Source organism: Neoarius graeffei, chromosome 13 (assembly GCF_027579695.1).
Source record: "Neoarius graeffei isolate fNeoGra1 chromosome 13, fNeoGra1.pri, whole genome shotgun sequence".
Lineage (NCBI taxonomy): Eukaryota > Metazoa > Chordata > Actinopteri > Siluriformes > Ariidae > Neoarius > Neoarius graeffei.
The window spans coordinates 69,089,874-69,103,475 of record NC_083581.1 but is presented as its reverse complement, the minus strand read 5'-3'; the positions used below and the strand labels follow the sequence as shown (position 1 = coordinate 69,103,475).

The following is a 13,602-nucleotide window of genomic DNA, read 5'->3' as shown; positions in this document are numbered from 1 at the left end:
TTGCATGAAATTAGTTTAAAAAATAATGTACGTAGATATAAATATCTTATGCCAAATTATTATGGCATGTCACAAAAACTAAAGAAAAAATCCGAGTCCTCGTCTCCAATTTACGAGTCAAGTTTATTTGTATAGCGCTTTTAACAATAGACGTTGTCGCAAAGCAGCTTTACAGAATTTTAATAACTTTAAACATGAGCTAATTTTATTCCTAATCTATCCCCAATGAGCAAGCCTGCGGTGACGATGGCAAGGAAAATCTCCTTCAGACGACATGAGGAAGAAACCTCGAGAGGAACCAGACTCAAAAGGGAACCCATCCTCATTTGGGCGACAACAGACAACATGACTATAACATTAACAGTTTTAACACGAAGTCAGTTTCGTTGAGTCCGAATGCAGTTAACGCACAAGTCCAAGTCATCGGTGCTCAAGTCCAAGTCAAGTCATGAGTCCTTAAAATTAGGGCACGAATCGGACTCGAGTACTACAAACCTGATATACTGTATACTCATGATGTATAATAGGGTGCATCAGTTGCCCTCACTTTCATAAAATCTGATGCATTTTTGTTTGGGTGTTCCTTTTCACCAATAAAGACATTCTGTAAAATTTTTTGACTATATTCAAAAGTCTAATGGTGGCACCATGAGGTTCATTTTTTGCCAAAAAATGCTTATTTTATGTTTTTGCGTAAGGTTTGAATCACAATGTTGGACTCCATTTATTGATTTCTTGTGAGCCAGAGATTATGTTAAGAACCTTTGCAAGGGATTGAGAAGCATTAAAGGTCCCATGGCATGGTGGTTTGTTGATGCTTTAAACGGGCTCGTGGAGGTTTCCGGATGTTATATCCGCAGCCTTTCTCGAAATGAACCCTCGGCACGTAGATATAGCCTCCTGGGAGAAAGCCCCATTTCAGCCCTTTTCCCAGTGCGTCGTTTTGCTAATGAGAAGCATGGAGGTGGGGAAGGGTAGAGGGTGGGGGCGGGCCATGGGGGGAGGGGCTTGACCAAGCTGCGGGCATGAGTGAGAGTGTTTGGAGTGGTAGTTTACGAACGTATAATACCCTAGGCTTGAACACGCACTCCATAACCAAAGAGAACAGAAGCAGCAACTACAGCAACATATCGCTTATCCAACAGAAGACATGCATTGCGGAACAATAGTCAAACATAAGCTCATAAGTTACAGTCAATTTCCAGACTAAACTCAGTTTAACAGAGCATGCTGCATGCTTTTTGGTTTTGTAGCGCAGAGTACCTGGCTAACTGCAGGAAGCGGTTAGCTGCACAGCTAATGTAGCCATTGCAAGGCTAACGCACCGATTTTAAAACACGGCAAAATGACTTAACAGTTATACACTTACTTGTTCGGTGTTTGTGGCTGATGCGGCAGGGATGCTTGGTACGGACCCAGGCTTCAGTGACAGTTGATGTGCAAAACCTGCCCTGTACTGTCCCAAGTTGTGGAAACATTCATCAGGAAAATGCTTCCGACAAACATACACCGTCTTAGGTAGACTCGACGGCGTATGATTGGAGTAAATAAAATTAAGCCACTGCGTCTTCAGGGGCTCTCCCGTCAGCAGTAAAAACAGACTCTTTTCTGTGTTGTCACATCTATGTACAGCGCAATTTCCATGTTTCGCTCGCTTAGGTGGTGCCATGTTGTTGTGTCCTCTGTGGTCTCCTCACTACAAAATTGAAGTGTCGTATCTATGGTGGCAACTTTTGAGCTGGGCGGGCAATCCATACAGTGGGTGGGAATCCAGAGGGGGGGGGGCGTGGGGATCATCTCCCTTGCTGACGTAGTAAAGTGAAGAGCCTATCAATGCGCCATTTTGACGCGCCATTCTCAAATGTTGACAAAGGGTGGGCATAGTTTGGTTTACACATTATGACATTTCTAGCCTCTGGGGTGACTTAAGAAGGTCAGAGGAACTCATTTTAACGTTAAAAAACCTCAGAAAGTGAAAATTTCATGCCATGGGACCTTTAATGTGATTCATAATACATTTGTATTGTTTAAAAGTAGTTGAACAATGATTCAATGAACAGCTAAAACTCAAACTGTACTTGATGATAATATATTTGGAATATGTACTAAAAATGTGGATCTAAGATATTTGGTATACTCTATAAGGTGCCATAATGTTTCATGAAAAGTGATCGAAATTGTCATAAAAGTCATAAAATAGCAGCTTTTTCCATAACTTTGAGCTCCTGGTGCCACCATTAAACTTTTGAATTTTGTCAAAATATTTCACCCAGTGTGTTTTCTTACCAAAAAGAACATAAAAACAAAAATGCATCATGATCGGAGGAACTTTTCATTTTTAGGGGGCAACTGATGCACCCTAGTGTATAATTCTGTTTAAAGATTTCACTTCCAAGATGTGGAAATGTTCAAGGGGGGGTCAGGGAAGGGGGGGGAATACTTATGCAGAGCATAAGCTATGTATATACTGTATATATATATATATTTTACTTTATTTTAAAGACATGGGATGTAACACAATGTGTATATTTTCCTCATACTTTTCTTCAGCACAACACTAATGCTTGGCATCTTCATCAGTATCTTTATAATCCTTGCCAACATCCTCTTCGTATGTGCCATCTACTCCTGTATTAAGGTCAGAACAGTCACTCAGTCGGGTTATCACTGTTTCAGTTGTATAGATGAATTATTTATGATTATCCCCCCCGCTAGTATTTCATTCACTCTCTGTTGTTGTTGTTGGTTTTTTTTTTAGCTCTTCCCTGTGGTCTTGCAAACAGTGTCAAAGAAGATAGTCGAGTCTCGCACGAACAGCACGTTAGTAGGAATCTTCACCATCCTGCTTCTGTACCTCTCAGCGTTTGCCAACATGGTGAGTACCTTCAGTCTGACGTGAAAAAAAAAAAAGTCATCCATTTCAGCAGTAGAAACTTAATCGGAGCACCCATCAGCCAATCAGGTAGCAGCAAGCGCAATGCCTAAATAAAATCACGTAGGAACGTTGTCCATTAGTGTGATTGGTTCAACCTTTCATGTTACTTCCTTTTGTCGAGTTTCATAATAAAAATCAGTCTGCAATTCTGAAGATTAAAAAAAAAGGGGCGGGAAGCAAAGATAAGGTCCGCCCGGAGGATGACCCCCACTGTCGGTCCTGAATACAGAGATCGATTCCCTGGACTGCACCCAAGTTTGAGACAGCTTTAATCAAAAGCCCCAAATTCTTTCTGCACACAGACTCCACTACAACTACAGTTAGCGATCAAGGACTCCTTTATTCCTGGTGCACAGAATTCGTTAATCCGCTCTGATTTCGCTGCCAGCCTGCAGCTCGAGACGATTTTTGTCCATCGGGCTCACGAGGCCTGGAAGATTAACGATTATGGAGCTGTTGTTAGGTAACAGTTTGTATGAAGCAATAGGTTTTTTTTTTGACATTTCATATTCAACAGTGACATCAGTGACGTATCACTTTTCCTTTTGTGCTTTGAACCTTAATCAAGACATGGCATTAAAGAACTGAAGGCAAATTTTTTACTGTCAAAATTCTATTTTTCTCATTTTATTAAATTTAGGAATGCATTTCTGATCGCTATTTTGTCGCTGCTATAGCAAGTTATGAGTGTTTGAAATATGCTCTGTAATATATCAGTCCATATGCCAAAGCGATGGCCGTAAACGAGATTCATCGAGACCTGTGCGAGACATCGTAGGACGGAAGTAAAACGTACAGCAGAAATCAAAGTCTGCCAACGTTGTCAAAAGACGCGCGCGCCTTCTTTCGAATGCTGACGTGATCAAGCCGGAAGTTTTGTTTGTTGTGATAGCAATCAGGAAAGTTTGAAAAAAGTAGGCAGTAATCATCATTTAAACTCGTTTTTGTGCAATATTTCGTTTGGAAAACAGTTTTCAAAATGGCGGCGCTGACACCTGGCTGACACTTCACGTTTCGAAGTCTCGCACAAGTCTCGTGAAGATCGCACGGATGATCGACGCCTGCCGTGGACCAAACAAACTAAATTCAACACGGCTAAAAACCGAATAGGCCGATAAGTATAATATTTAATTGCAATTAGTTGCCAATACGAGTCACGATATAAGGTTACTAAAACCGAAAACGTCATTGAATAACACGTTAATTAAGAAATAAAGCAAGTTTAAAAATGACTTCAGTTCCCTATGGCAGAGGTCAACAATACACATTATACAAAACATTTACATGATATATGACAAATTTCGACACCGTTTTAAGAAATGTATGAAGTTCTAATGTTTTTTTCATGCCCCCCGCCCATTCCCTGTCAAAATATCCACCCACTGGCTCGTTGTACCCCATTCCACCATATCTGCCAACCGGGGATGGTGAATTCTAGCATGTGCTTCCTTCAGGACACTTGAAGCGAGACATCTTGTTGGGTTTTTATTGGAAACGCTGCACATACAGCTGAACACTTTGGGAGGAAAGTGATAACTGTCACCCATGAGTGGTTATGATTGCTGTCTTGGACAGACACGGCGTTGGCGATGGTTGGCGTTGGCGATCTCCTGAAGACAGGACTAGTATGTTTCTGCTGCGCCACTTGAGTAGCCAAAGAGAACGAGAGTCATCAAGAGATGACATATCCCCCCGGCCCCCACATGAAAACCCATTCCAGATTTTCCTAAGTTGAATTGGTTGCCATGGAAATACGGAAAAAAAAAAAGATCACAGAAATCCCAAAATGTCAAAAGGCACAAGTCCTCTCGTCACTTAACATAACTGTCAGGTTTCGTGAAAAAAAAAAATTCCTAATAGTTTTTGAGTTTGCTCCGGAAACTAAAATATTTATAGACGGACAGAGCGATAGCAGTATTTCCCCCCGCATTATATGCCGGGGATAATGATCAAGTAACAGGGTAATGGCGTAACGTACTTGGTATAAGCTGGAAAACAGTTTTCAAACACGGCTAAAAGCCGAATAGGCCGATAAGTGTAATATTTAATTGCAATTAGTTGCCAATACGAGTCACGATATACCGTAAGGTTACTAAAACCGAAAACGTAATTGAATAACTCGTTAATTAAGAAATAAAGCAAGTTTAAAAATGACTTCAGCTCTCCTTTAAAATACACTGCCGGGAGTTTAAAGGTTAACTTTGCTCTGAGAAAGGTCATTAGTTCTTTCGAAACTGCACTGGAATTTTCCAGAGTGGTGCAAAGCACCCATTCATCAGCAGGTTGTGAGTAGGAATGCCTCAGCAGCTTGTGTAAAATGACGCTGTCCGGTCAGAAATTACATTTACAGTATGTTGTAGATTTGTATCTGAATGTCATTTGTCTTATTTTTGTTATCTTTTATTCTGTGCACATTTTTTTTTTTTATAAATAAATAAAATTCAAGTGGACAGTATGACCATTCGAGAATTTTGCCAATTTAAGTCTGAGGAGTCAAACCAATTTAATTATCAGTCATTATCTGGAGATCGCGAGTTCAGTTCCCACTGATGCCACAGCCATCCGTGAACGGGACCCCAAGATGGCAAAATTGGACATACTGTCAAGGAGGAAGGGATGGCATAATCTCTGTCCCCTATCGATTAGATTAGATTAGATAGAACTTTATTGATCCCTTCGGGAGGGTTCCCTCAGGGAATTTAATCACAGCGACATGAGCCAATCATGGGTATCTGTGAGTTTGTGCATGCAGAAGTGGGCGGATAGTGCTTTCTTCCAAGTGTGTTATGCCGCCCCCTGGTGTTGCATGACGGAAGGATGCGGTCAATAGATGACTTGCAACCACGTGATCAAAATGTGCTACGTCCTGAGCGTCCGCCATGACGGTGGATATACAAAGCAACTGGGACGGCAGCCGCTGAAAGCGTGTCTGTAAACAATGCTGAATTTTCTCAGTATTACCACGATTTGAACGGTCAAGCAAAGATTCGATACAAAGAGAAGAGAAGATAGATATGTGTGGGTTTTGACCCATATTACTGAAAAAATTCAGACTTTTTTTTTTAAGATAAGACGCTTCTACCGACCATCGAGTACCCAGATATACCGCATCGCGTTCTATCTGGTTTGGCTGCCGAAGAATCAAGTCCGACCTTGGATGAAACATAGCCCATGTTCTGAGTGGGAGCCCAGTCTGGATTGTTTCTATCGTATAATTTCGCTGGCGCTCCTAGAAGTGAAATGGTAATACACGTGTTAAAATTATAACAACGACCGAGTGAACCACGACAAGAGAGAACGCTCATTTTATAGCAAAATTCTAGCAACATGAAATAAAATTCTTCCATGATATTATCGAGAAAGCTTTTGAATCTCACCTGAGATAAAATGATCACTGCAAACACGAGCTGTTTTGGTTTTAGGCTCTGTTAGATCAGCCCTGCCGATGTTGTTCAGCCGTGCTCGTCTCCTCTCCGTACTAAGCCTCAGAGTTTCCTCGCCCTCTTTCCGAATCACGGACGCAATTCTAAAAAATCGGAACGTGCCACGGTCGCGAGTACTGTTGTGACCACTACAGCACAAAGATATGGCGTCGCTAAAAGAACGCTTAAAGCAGTGGAAGAACAAAGAGAGTTGCACATGCGTGACTATGTTTTGTATGGAACGTCGCTTGACCCTGCATTTGTATATCCACCAACATGGCCGACATCCGGGTTTCTGTTTTGCTCAAGGATTGGCGTCACATGACTCTGAGGATGCACATGATAGTATTCGCCATGCCTGGTTGATATCTGTCATAAGATAGCTACATGAAGAGTATGAATTGGCCATCACTAAATTACAGAGAGGATCTGGGAAATCATTAGACCCCAGGTATTCTATTTGTAGGGCATGCCATATGGGATTGCAGGCATGGCGCAGGGGAGGGATGAGATGGAAAGAAGGGCGGTCCTCTTTTTTTCCTCATAAAAACTGCAAATGAGCCCTTAGAAGCCCCGCCCCTCCCCCAGCTCACATAATAATCTCGTCTTCAACTTGTGTGAAAGCAGCCCTTTTGCATTTTGTCATGGTAAATGGAGGATATTTAACCGTTATTCCACGAATCGAGTCGTACGGTACATGAGCTGATCGCTGACGAGGCGCATCGCACCTCGTCGGCTATAAGCCGTGCACGACTTCAATAAATAAAAACTTGATACAAAACGTCCGACAAAATCATTTCTACTTAGAATGTAAACAAACCAGCGAAATGACAGGCAATTTGTAAAAAAAAATGCGATAATAATAATTCTTGAAAAAAAATATATGTTCTTATCGTCACATACTTTTATTTCATATTGTGTTGCTTTTTTTTTGTATTTTTTGGGATATACACACACTACACACACACTTTGACACACACACACTACACACACACTTTGACACACACACTACATACACACTTTGACACACACACTACACACACTTTGACACACACACACACACACACACACACACTACACACACTTTGACACACACACACTGACACACACTTTGACACACATACTTTGACACACACACACACTGACACACACACACACACACTACGCACACTTTGACACACACTACACACATACACTACACATACTTTGACATACACACACACACACACACACACACACACACACACACACACACACTTTGACACACACACACTGACACACACACACAGACACACACACTACACACACTTTGACACACACTACACACATACACTACACACACTACACATGCACACTACACACACTTTGCGACACACTACACACATACTTTAACACACACACACACACACACACACACACACACACACACAACACATTTTGCCACACACGACACACACTTTGACACACACACTACACATCCACACTACACACACTTTGTGACACACACTACACACTTTACACACACACTTTGCCACACACTACACATACACACTACACACACACTACAATACACACTACTTTGTGACTCACACTTTACACACGGCACTTTACACACCCACTACACACACATTGACACACAATTTGACACACACTTTGCCACACACTACACATACACACTACTTTGTGACTCACACTTTACACACGGCACTTTACACACGGCACTTTACACACACACTACACACACATTGACACACAATTTGATACACACTTTGCCACACACTACACATACACACTACACACACACACTACACACACTTTGCAACACACTACACACTTTACACACACACTTTGCTACACACACTACACACACATTACACACAATTTGACACACACACACACTACACACAAACTACACATACTTTGCTACACACACACTCACACTGCACACACTTTGCCACACATACTTTCTGTAGATCGTGCAGAAAAGGTTTTGCAGCGCGACGTCTCGTGTCTGATCCAGTTTCTGTCAGTGAGCCTCTGCTACAGCTGATCAAGCACACTTTGCATTTTCTCTGTGGAAATGCAGTCTAGTTCCAGCTTGTGCTTTCTTTTTAGCATCCCTGTGGGATTTATACGCTACACAATGAGGCATACTTATTTAAAAACTGATAAATTCGGTAAAAATACTTGTAAAACTAGCAAAACTACAATGTAAACAGAGAATATAAACAGCCGAGTTGCTCCAAGCGACCGCTACATGACGTCATCACATATGTCACCACCACCACTGACATTTTAAAGAAAATTCATTTTTCTCAAACTGTGTTTGGTCTCCGAGAATGAAAGTTTGATTTTTGAAGTCGTCGACTACTTTTACTTCAAATAAGTTTGAGAACAAATCCGCTGGTGGATCCCTTTAATGCTGCAGCAAACAAAGACGTTCTAAACGACGGTGTGCTTCCAGTTTTGTGAGAACAGTTTGGGGAAGAAGCACATGTGGTGATGTGTGATGCTTGCGTGTTTGCAAACATTTGTCCGTATGGTATGTAGTCAAAATACCGACGTAGCACTTCGGCTTTGTTTTCGCAACTTGCAGACTCGGGTCCAACAAAATGTCAGCTAAGGCTTCGCCAAATAAACACTGAAACATCAACATCCCTTGTTTACACATGGCTAAAATTATAAGTCTGGTGTTTCGTAGCAATGGTCTGACTCAGTGGCTTTATCTGTTGGCAGTTTACATGTGAGACGGAGGATCTGATTCAGTGTGTAGCACAGGACCGGAACATCAATGAGAGCGCCGTGACACTGTGTATCCTGCACAACCTGACCCACACAGCAGACGACACACTCACACTCTGTCCCAACCACAAAATACCGTGTCCTTTCCCTGAGGTCAGTGTGTGGAAGCGCCTGACTCCAGTGTGTGTTCCAGTGTCTTGCGTTTATCTCAACATATCAAGTCTGTGTGTGTGTGTGTGTGTGTGTATCTGATTTGCTCGTTTTGTGTCCTGTCCAGTATTTCACCTACAGTGTGCTGCTGACTCTGCTGGCCTGCTCTGTCTTCCTGCACATCAGCAGTATAGGCAAGCTGGCATTAATGCTGCTCATTCAGCTCAGCTTCCTGCTGCTGGTCGAGTGGCCTCTCGTGGTGCTGTTCGATAACGCCGACCTGCTGGTGTCTGCCAACGCACTGTGAGTTCAACTCGTCACACAGCTCGCAGCCTTGAGGGGGGAAAAACAACAACAACAACAACAACATTCTGACTAGGGACGCATCAATCGAAGCATTTTTACGGGTACAAGCAGGAGAAAATAAGCACAATATCAGCCTGGTTGCCTGATAACTCTATTTTTATCGATCCCTAATTCAGACATTATTTTATATATATATATATATATATATATATATATATATATATATATATATATATATATATAAAATAACGAGTGATTCCACGCTTATGGGTACTGAAATGGGGACATGAACTTATTTTTAAAAATTCACCTAAAACCATTTCTTTTTTTACCATCAGGTCACAAAACATGTAATCTTTAATGAATGATATGTTAAAAGATAACTTTAATTTTCTGAGATGTAATAAAAACATATTTATATGCCAAAGTCAGAACGTAACAGAAGTGTTGTGGACATATATATTCTCAATTTTAACAATGTAGAATTACTTTTTGAAACATAGGAAGGTGATGTTTGAGCAAATATAATTAATAAACATGTGTAGTAGAATAAACATACACATTCTTTCAATAAGATTAACATGGTATATAGCTAGATTGTAATTAATTTGTAACAGACGCGAGATGGACAGTCGTAACAGAAGTAATGTAACAGACATCATTTTGGAACTCATAGGCTTGACTTTGGCATATAAATATGTTTTTATTACATCTCAGAAAATTAAAGTTATCTTTTAACATATCATTCATTAAAGATTACATGTTTTGTGACCTGATGGTAAAAAAAGAAATGGTTTTAGGTGAATTTTTAAAAATAAGTTCATGTCCCCATTTCAGTACCCATAATGGAGTGTGTGGAAGCGTGAAATATATATATAGATTCCATAAGCGTGGAATCACTCATATATATATATATATATATATATATATATATATATATATATATATATACATACAGTACCAGTCAAAAGTTTGGAAACACCTTCAAATTTGATGTTTTTATTTTTTTTATTTTTTTCCTACATTGTAGAACAATACTGAACTCATCAAAACTATGAAATAACATCTGGAACATATGGAATTATATGGTAAACAAAAAAGTGTTAAAAAAAACATGTTTCATCTTTTAGATTCTTCAAAGTTGTCACTATTTACCTTGATAACAGCTTTGCACACTATTGGCATTATCTGAACCAGCTTCATGAGGCAGTCACCTGGAACGCTTCTCAATTAACAGGTGTGTCTGGTCAAAAATGGAATTTCTTGCCTTCTTAATGCATTTGACACCATCAACCAGTAAAGAGTAAATAATAAAAATACAGTAAACAGTAGGGTGCATCAGTTGCCCCCTAAAAATGAAAAGTTCCTCCGATCATGATGCATTTTTCTTTTTATGTTCCTTTTGGTAAGAAAACACACTGGGTGAAATATTTTGACAAAATTCAAAAGTGTAATGGTGGCACCAGGAGCTCAAAGTTATGGAAAAAGCTGCTATTTTATGACAAAATTTCGATCACTTTTCATGAAACATTATGGCACCTTATAGAGTATACCAAATATCTTAGATACACATTTTTAGTACATATTCTAAATATATTATCAAGCACTGTTTGAGTTTTAGCTGTTCATTGAATCATTGTTCAACTACTTTTAAACAATACAAATGTATTATGAATCACATTAATGCTTCTCAATCCCTTGCAAAGGTTCTTAACATGATCTCTGGCTCACAAGAAATCAATAAACGGAGTCCAACATTGTGATTCAAACCTTACGCGAAAACATAAAATAAGCGTTTTTTGGCAAAAAATGAACCTCATGGTGTCACCATTAGACTTTTGAATATGGTCAAAAAATTTTACAGGATGTCTTTATTGGTGAAAAGGAACACCCAAACAAAAATGCATCAGATTTTATGAAAGTGAGGGCAACTGATGCACCCTAGTAAACAGCCCTGTTCGACAACTGTAGTAATCCATATTATGTCAAGAACCACTCAACTAAGTAAAGAGAAATAACAGTCAGTCATTACTTTCAGACACGAAGTGTCTTTTAGTTAATTAAAATAAAGAAACAACATCGAATTTGAAGGTGTTTCCAAACTTTTGACTGGTACTATATATATATAATTTACCAGCTGGGAGGTCCATATCGTGAAATACTGTGACCGAGGTCTTGAAAATACTGACCAAGACCTCGGTCACGGTATTTCACGATACGGACCTCCTCCCAGCTGGTAAATAATTTTTTTTTTCTTTCCCAAATTCTAACAGAAAATGAGAGCGCCCAAAAGGGAAACTATATATCGAACAAACCTGCTACAAGCTCGTTTTTGGCTTTCTCCTGAAATTTTTTTTTTTCGTCTTCATCAGGGTAGTAAACCTCGCTTTCACTGTGAACGCTGTCATTATCACTATCCATGCTGTAAAATTAATGCTATTATACTGAGAAATGCGAAAGTAAATGTTGACAAAAAATTGCTACTATGTTTGTTGTTGTTGTTGTGAACGACCGAGTCGCCAAAGGTCCGTAACCGGGGTCCGGATCGTAGGATTCCGGACCGCTCGCGAGCCAATCAGAGCACACGATTTGATAGAAACCAGACCACGAAAAAAATAAATAACTACGTTTGTACATGTTGTACAGTCTGTAACCCTTCGTGATCAAAACTATTTTTTAGCGATTACAGAAAGATGTTTTTTTTTCATCATTATGCTAATACAAAGCACTTTTATTTGAACTTTTACGTAATTCGAAACACTTTCACTTCCTTTTGTAAGACCTTCAGGTGACTTTCCGCTTTAGTTCCGCTCTGTACGTGCGTGTGTGTGTACTTTCTGGGTCATGCAGGTCACTAATGAGAATGTTTCTATTTTTGTACACAGGTCTGGTTTCAATAAAACAGAGCCTTGGTAAGTTCATAACACACACGTTGATTATGTGTCCTTGTGAAATCTGGTTTAAAGTCTGAGTGAATGCTGACCTGAGGTCAGATCGCTCCAGATCTAGAGCTAGATTTTTTTTTCATTAAAAAAAAAAAAGTGTTGACTTGAAGATTGTTTGTTTGAATTTTAACAAAAAAAATTACTAAAACTTTTGGCTGGCAATGTTAAACTTTTCGTCAACCTTTTGATTCTCTAATCCTTTTAGAAACTTTATAAAACCGAATCCTGATATTTAAAACTAGGTCTAAGTCAGGTGATGCAAACATACAGCACTATTGTTGTTGAGAGAAAGTACTGTACGTGACTAGAAAGAAAAAAAGATTTAATCAATCGCAGAACGCTGAGTGATCTTACAGAGACCCTGAAAAAAAACCCTGTGTACTCATTAAAAACTGTCTCCTACAGTAACTAGAAGGTCACTCGGTAGATTTTGCATACCTTCGGCAAGCCACAAATTAGAATATCTAGATGTTTACTATGTTTACATACATATCCAGAGTTGCATAAAAATCTAATCAATTGTTCTTTCGTCCATAGCTCATCTTTTTTTTTTCTTTTCAAAATTTCATCAAAATCCGTTCACTACTTTTTGAGATGCAGTACTGTGCAAAAGTCTGAGGCAGTGCTGTAATCGAGTCGCTAAACCTCAAGTCCGAGTCCAGTCTCGAGTTCATTTAAGAAAATTTCAAGCCTAGTCCAAGTCGAGTCGACTACTGATCCGAGTCGAGTCAGACACAAGCCCCGCCCACAATCAGCAGGGCAAATAACATGAGAGAGGGTTAACACTAGCTAGTTCATCGCTCAGCAAGCAAGCCCCGCCCACTATCAACAGAGCAATGAACATAGCGTGTCACTTCCTTCTCTGGGTGGAGTCTTACCAAATGACGGTTGAAGTTCGAGGTCGTCCCCGTCGTCTCCTCGATAGTTCTTCTACATATGGAAAACATCACAGTGCATTTTTCCCCACTGCACGAGAAGTCTATATAAGCAAAGCGGACAATCCTAGCGGCGTCTCTCCAGGCATTTTAGCGCCGTTAACATTAGTTTGTTCCTGAACATGACGTATGAACAGGTGAATGTGCATTCTCTTGCACAAAATTAG

The 13,602-nt window shown here is 40.0% G+C and overlaps 1 protein-coding gene across 2 annotated transcripts in view; it reads left to right on the top strand.

Annotated features, from left to right (window-relative positions):
• adcy6b (adenylate cyclase 6b) overlaps positions 1–13,602 on the top strand; it is a 228,253-nt gene that overhangs the window by 186,714 nt on the left and 27,937 nt on the right. For both annotated transcript variants that reach the window (XM_060938414.1, XM_060938415.1), the window contains exons 14-18: positions 2,551–2,638; positions 2,759–2,875; positions 9,094–9,252; positions 9,377–9,552; positions 12,441–12,467. In XM_060938414.1, the coding sequence (XP_060794397.1) occupies positions 2,551–2,638; positions 2,759–2,875; positions 9,094–9,252; positions 9,377–9,552; positions 12,441–12,467 (567 nt within the window). The remainder of the gene's footprint in view (positions 1–2,550; positions 2,639–2,758; positions 2,876–9,093; positions 9,253–9,376; positions 9,553–12,440; positions 12,468–13,602) is intronic.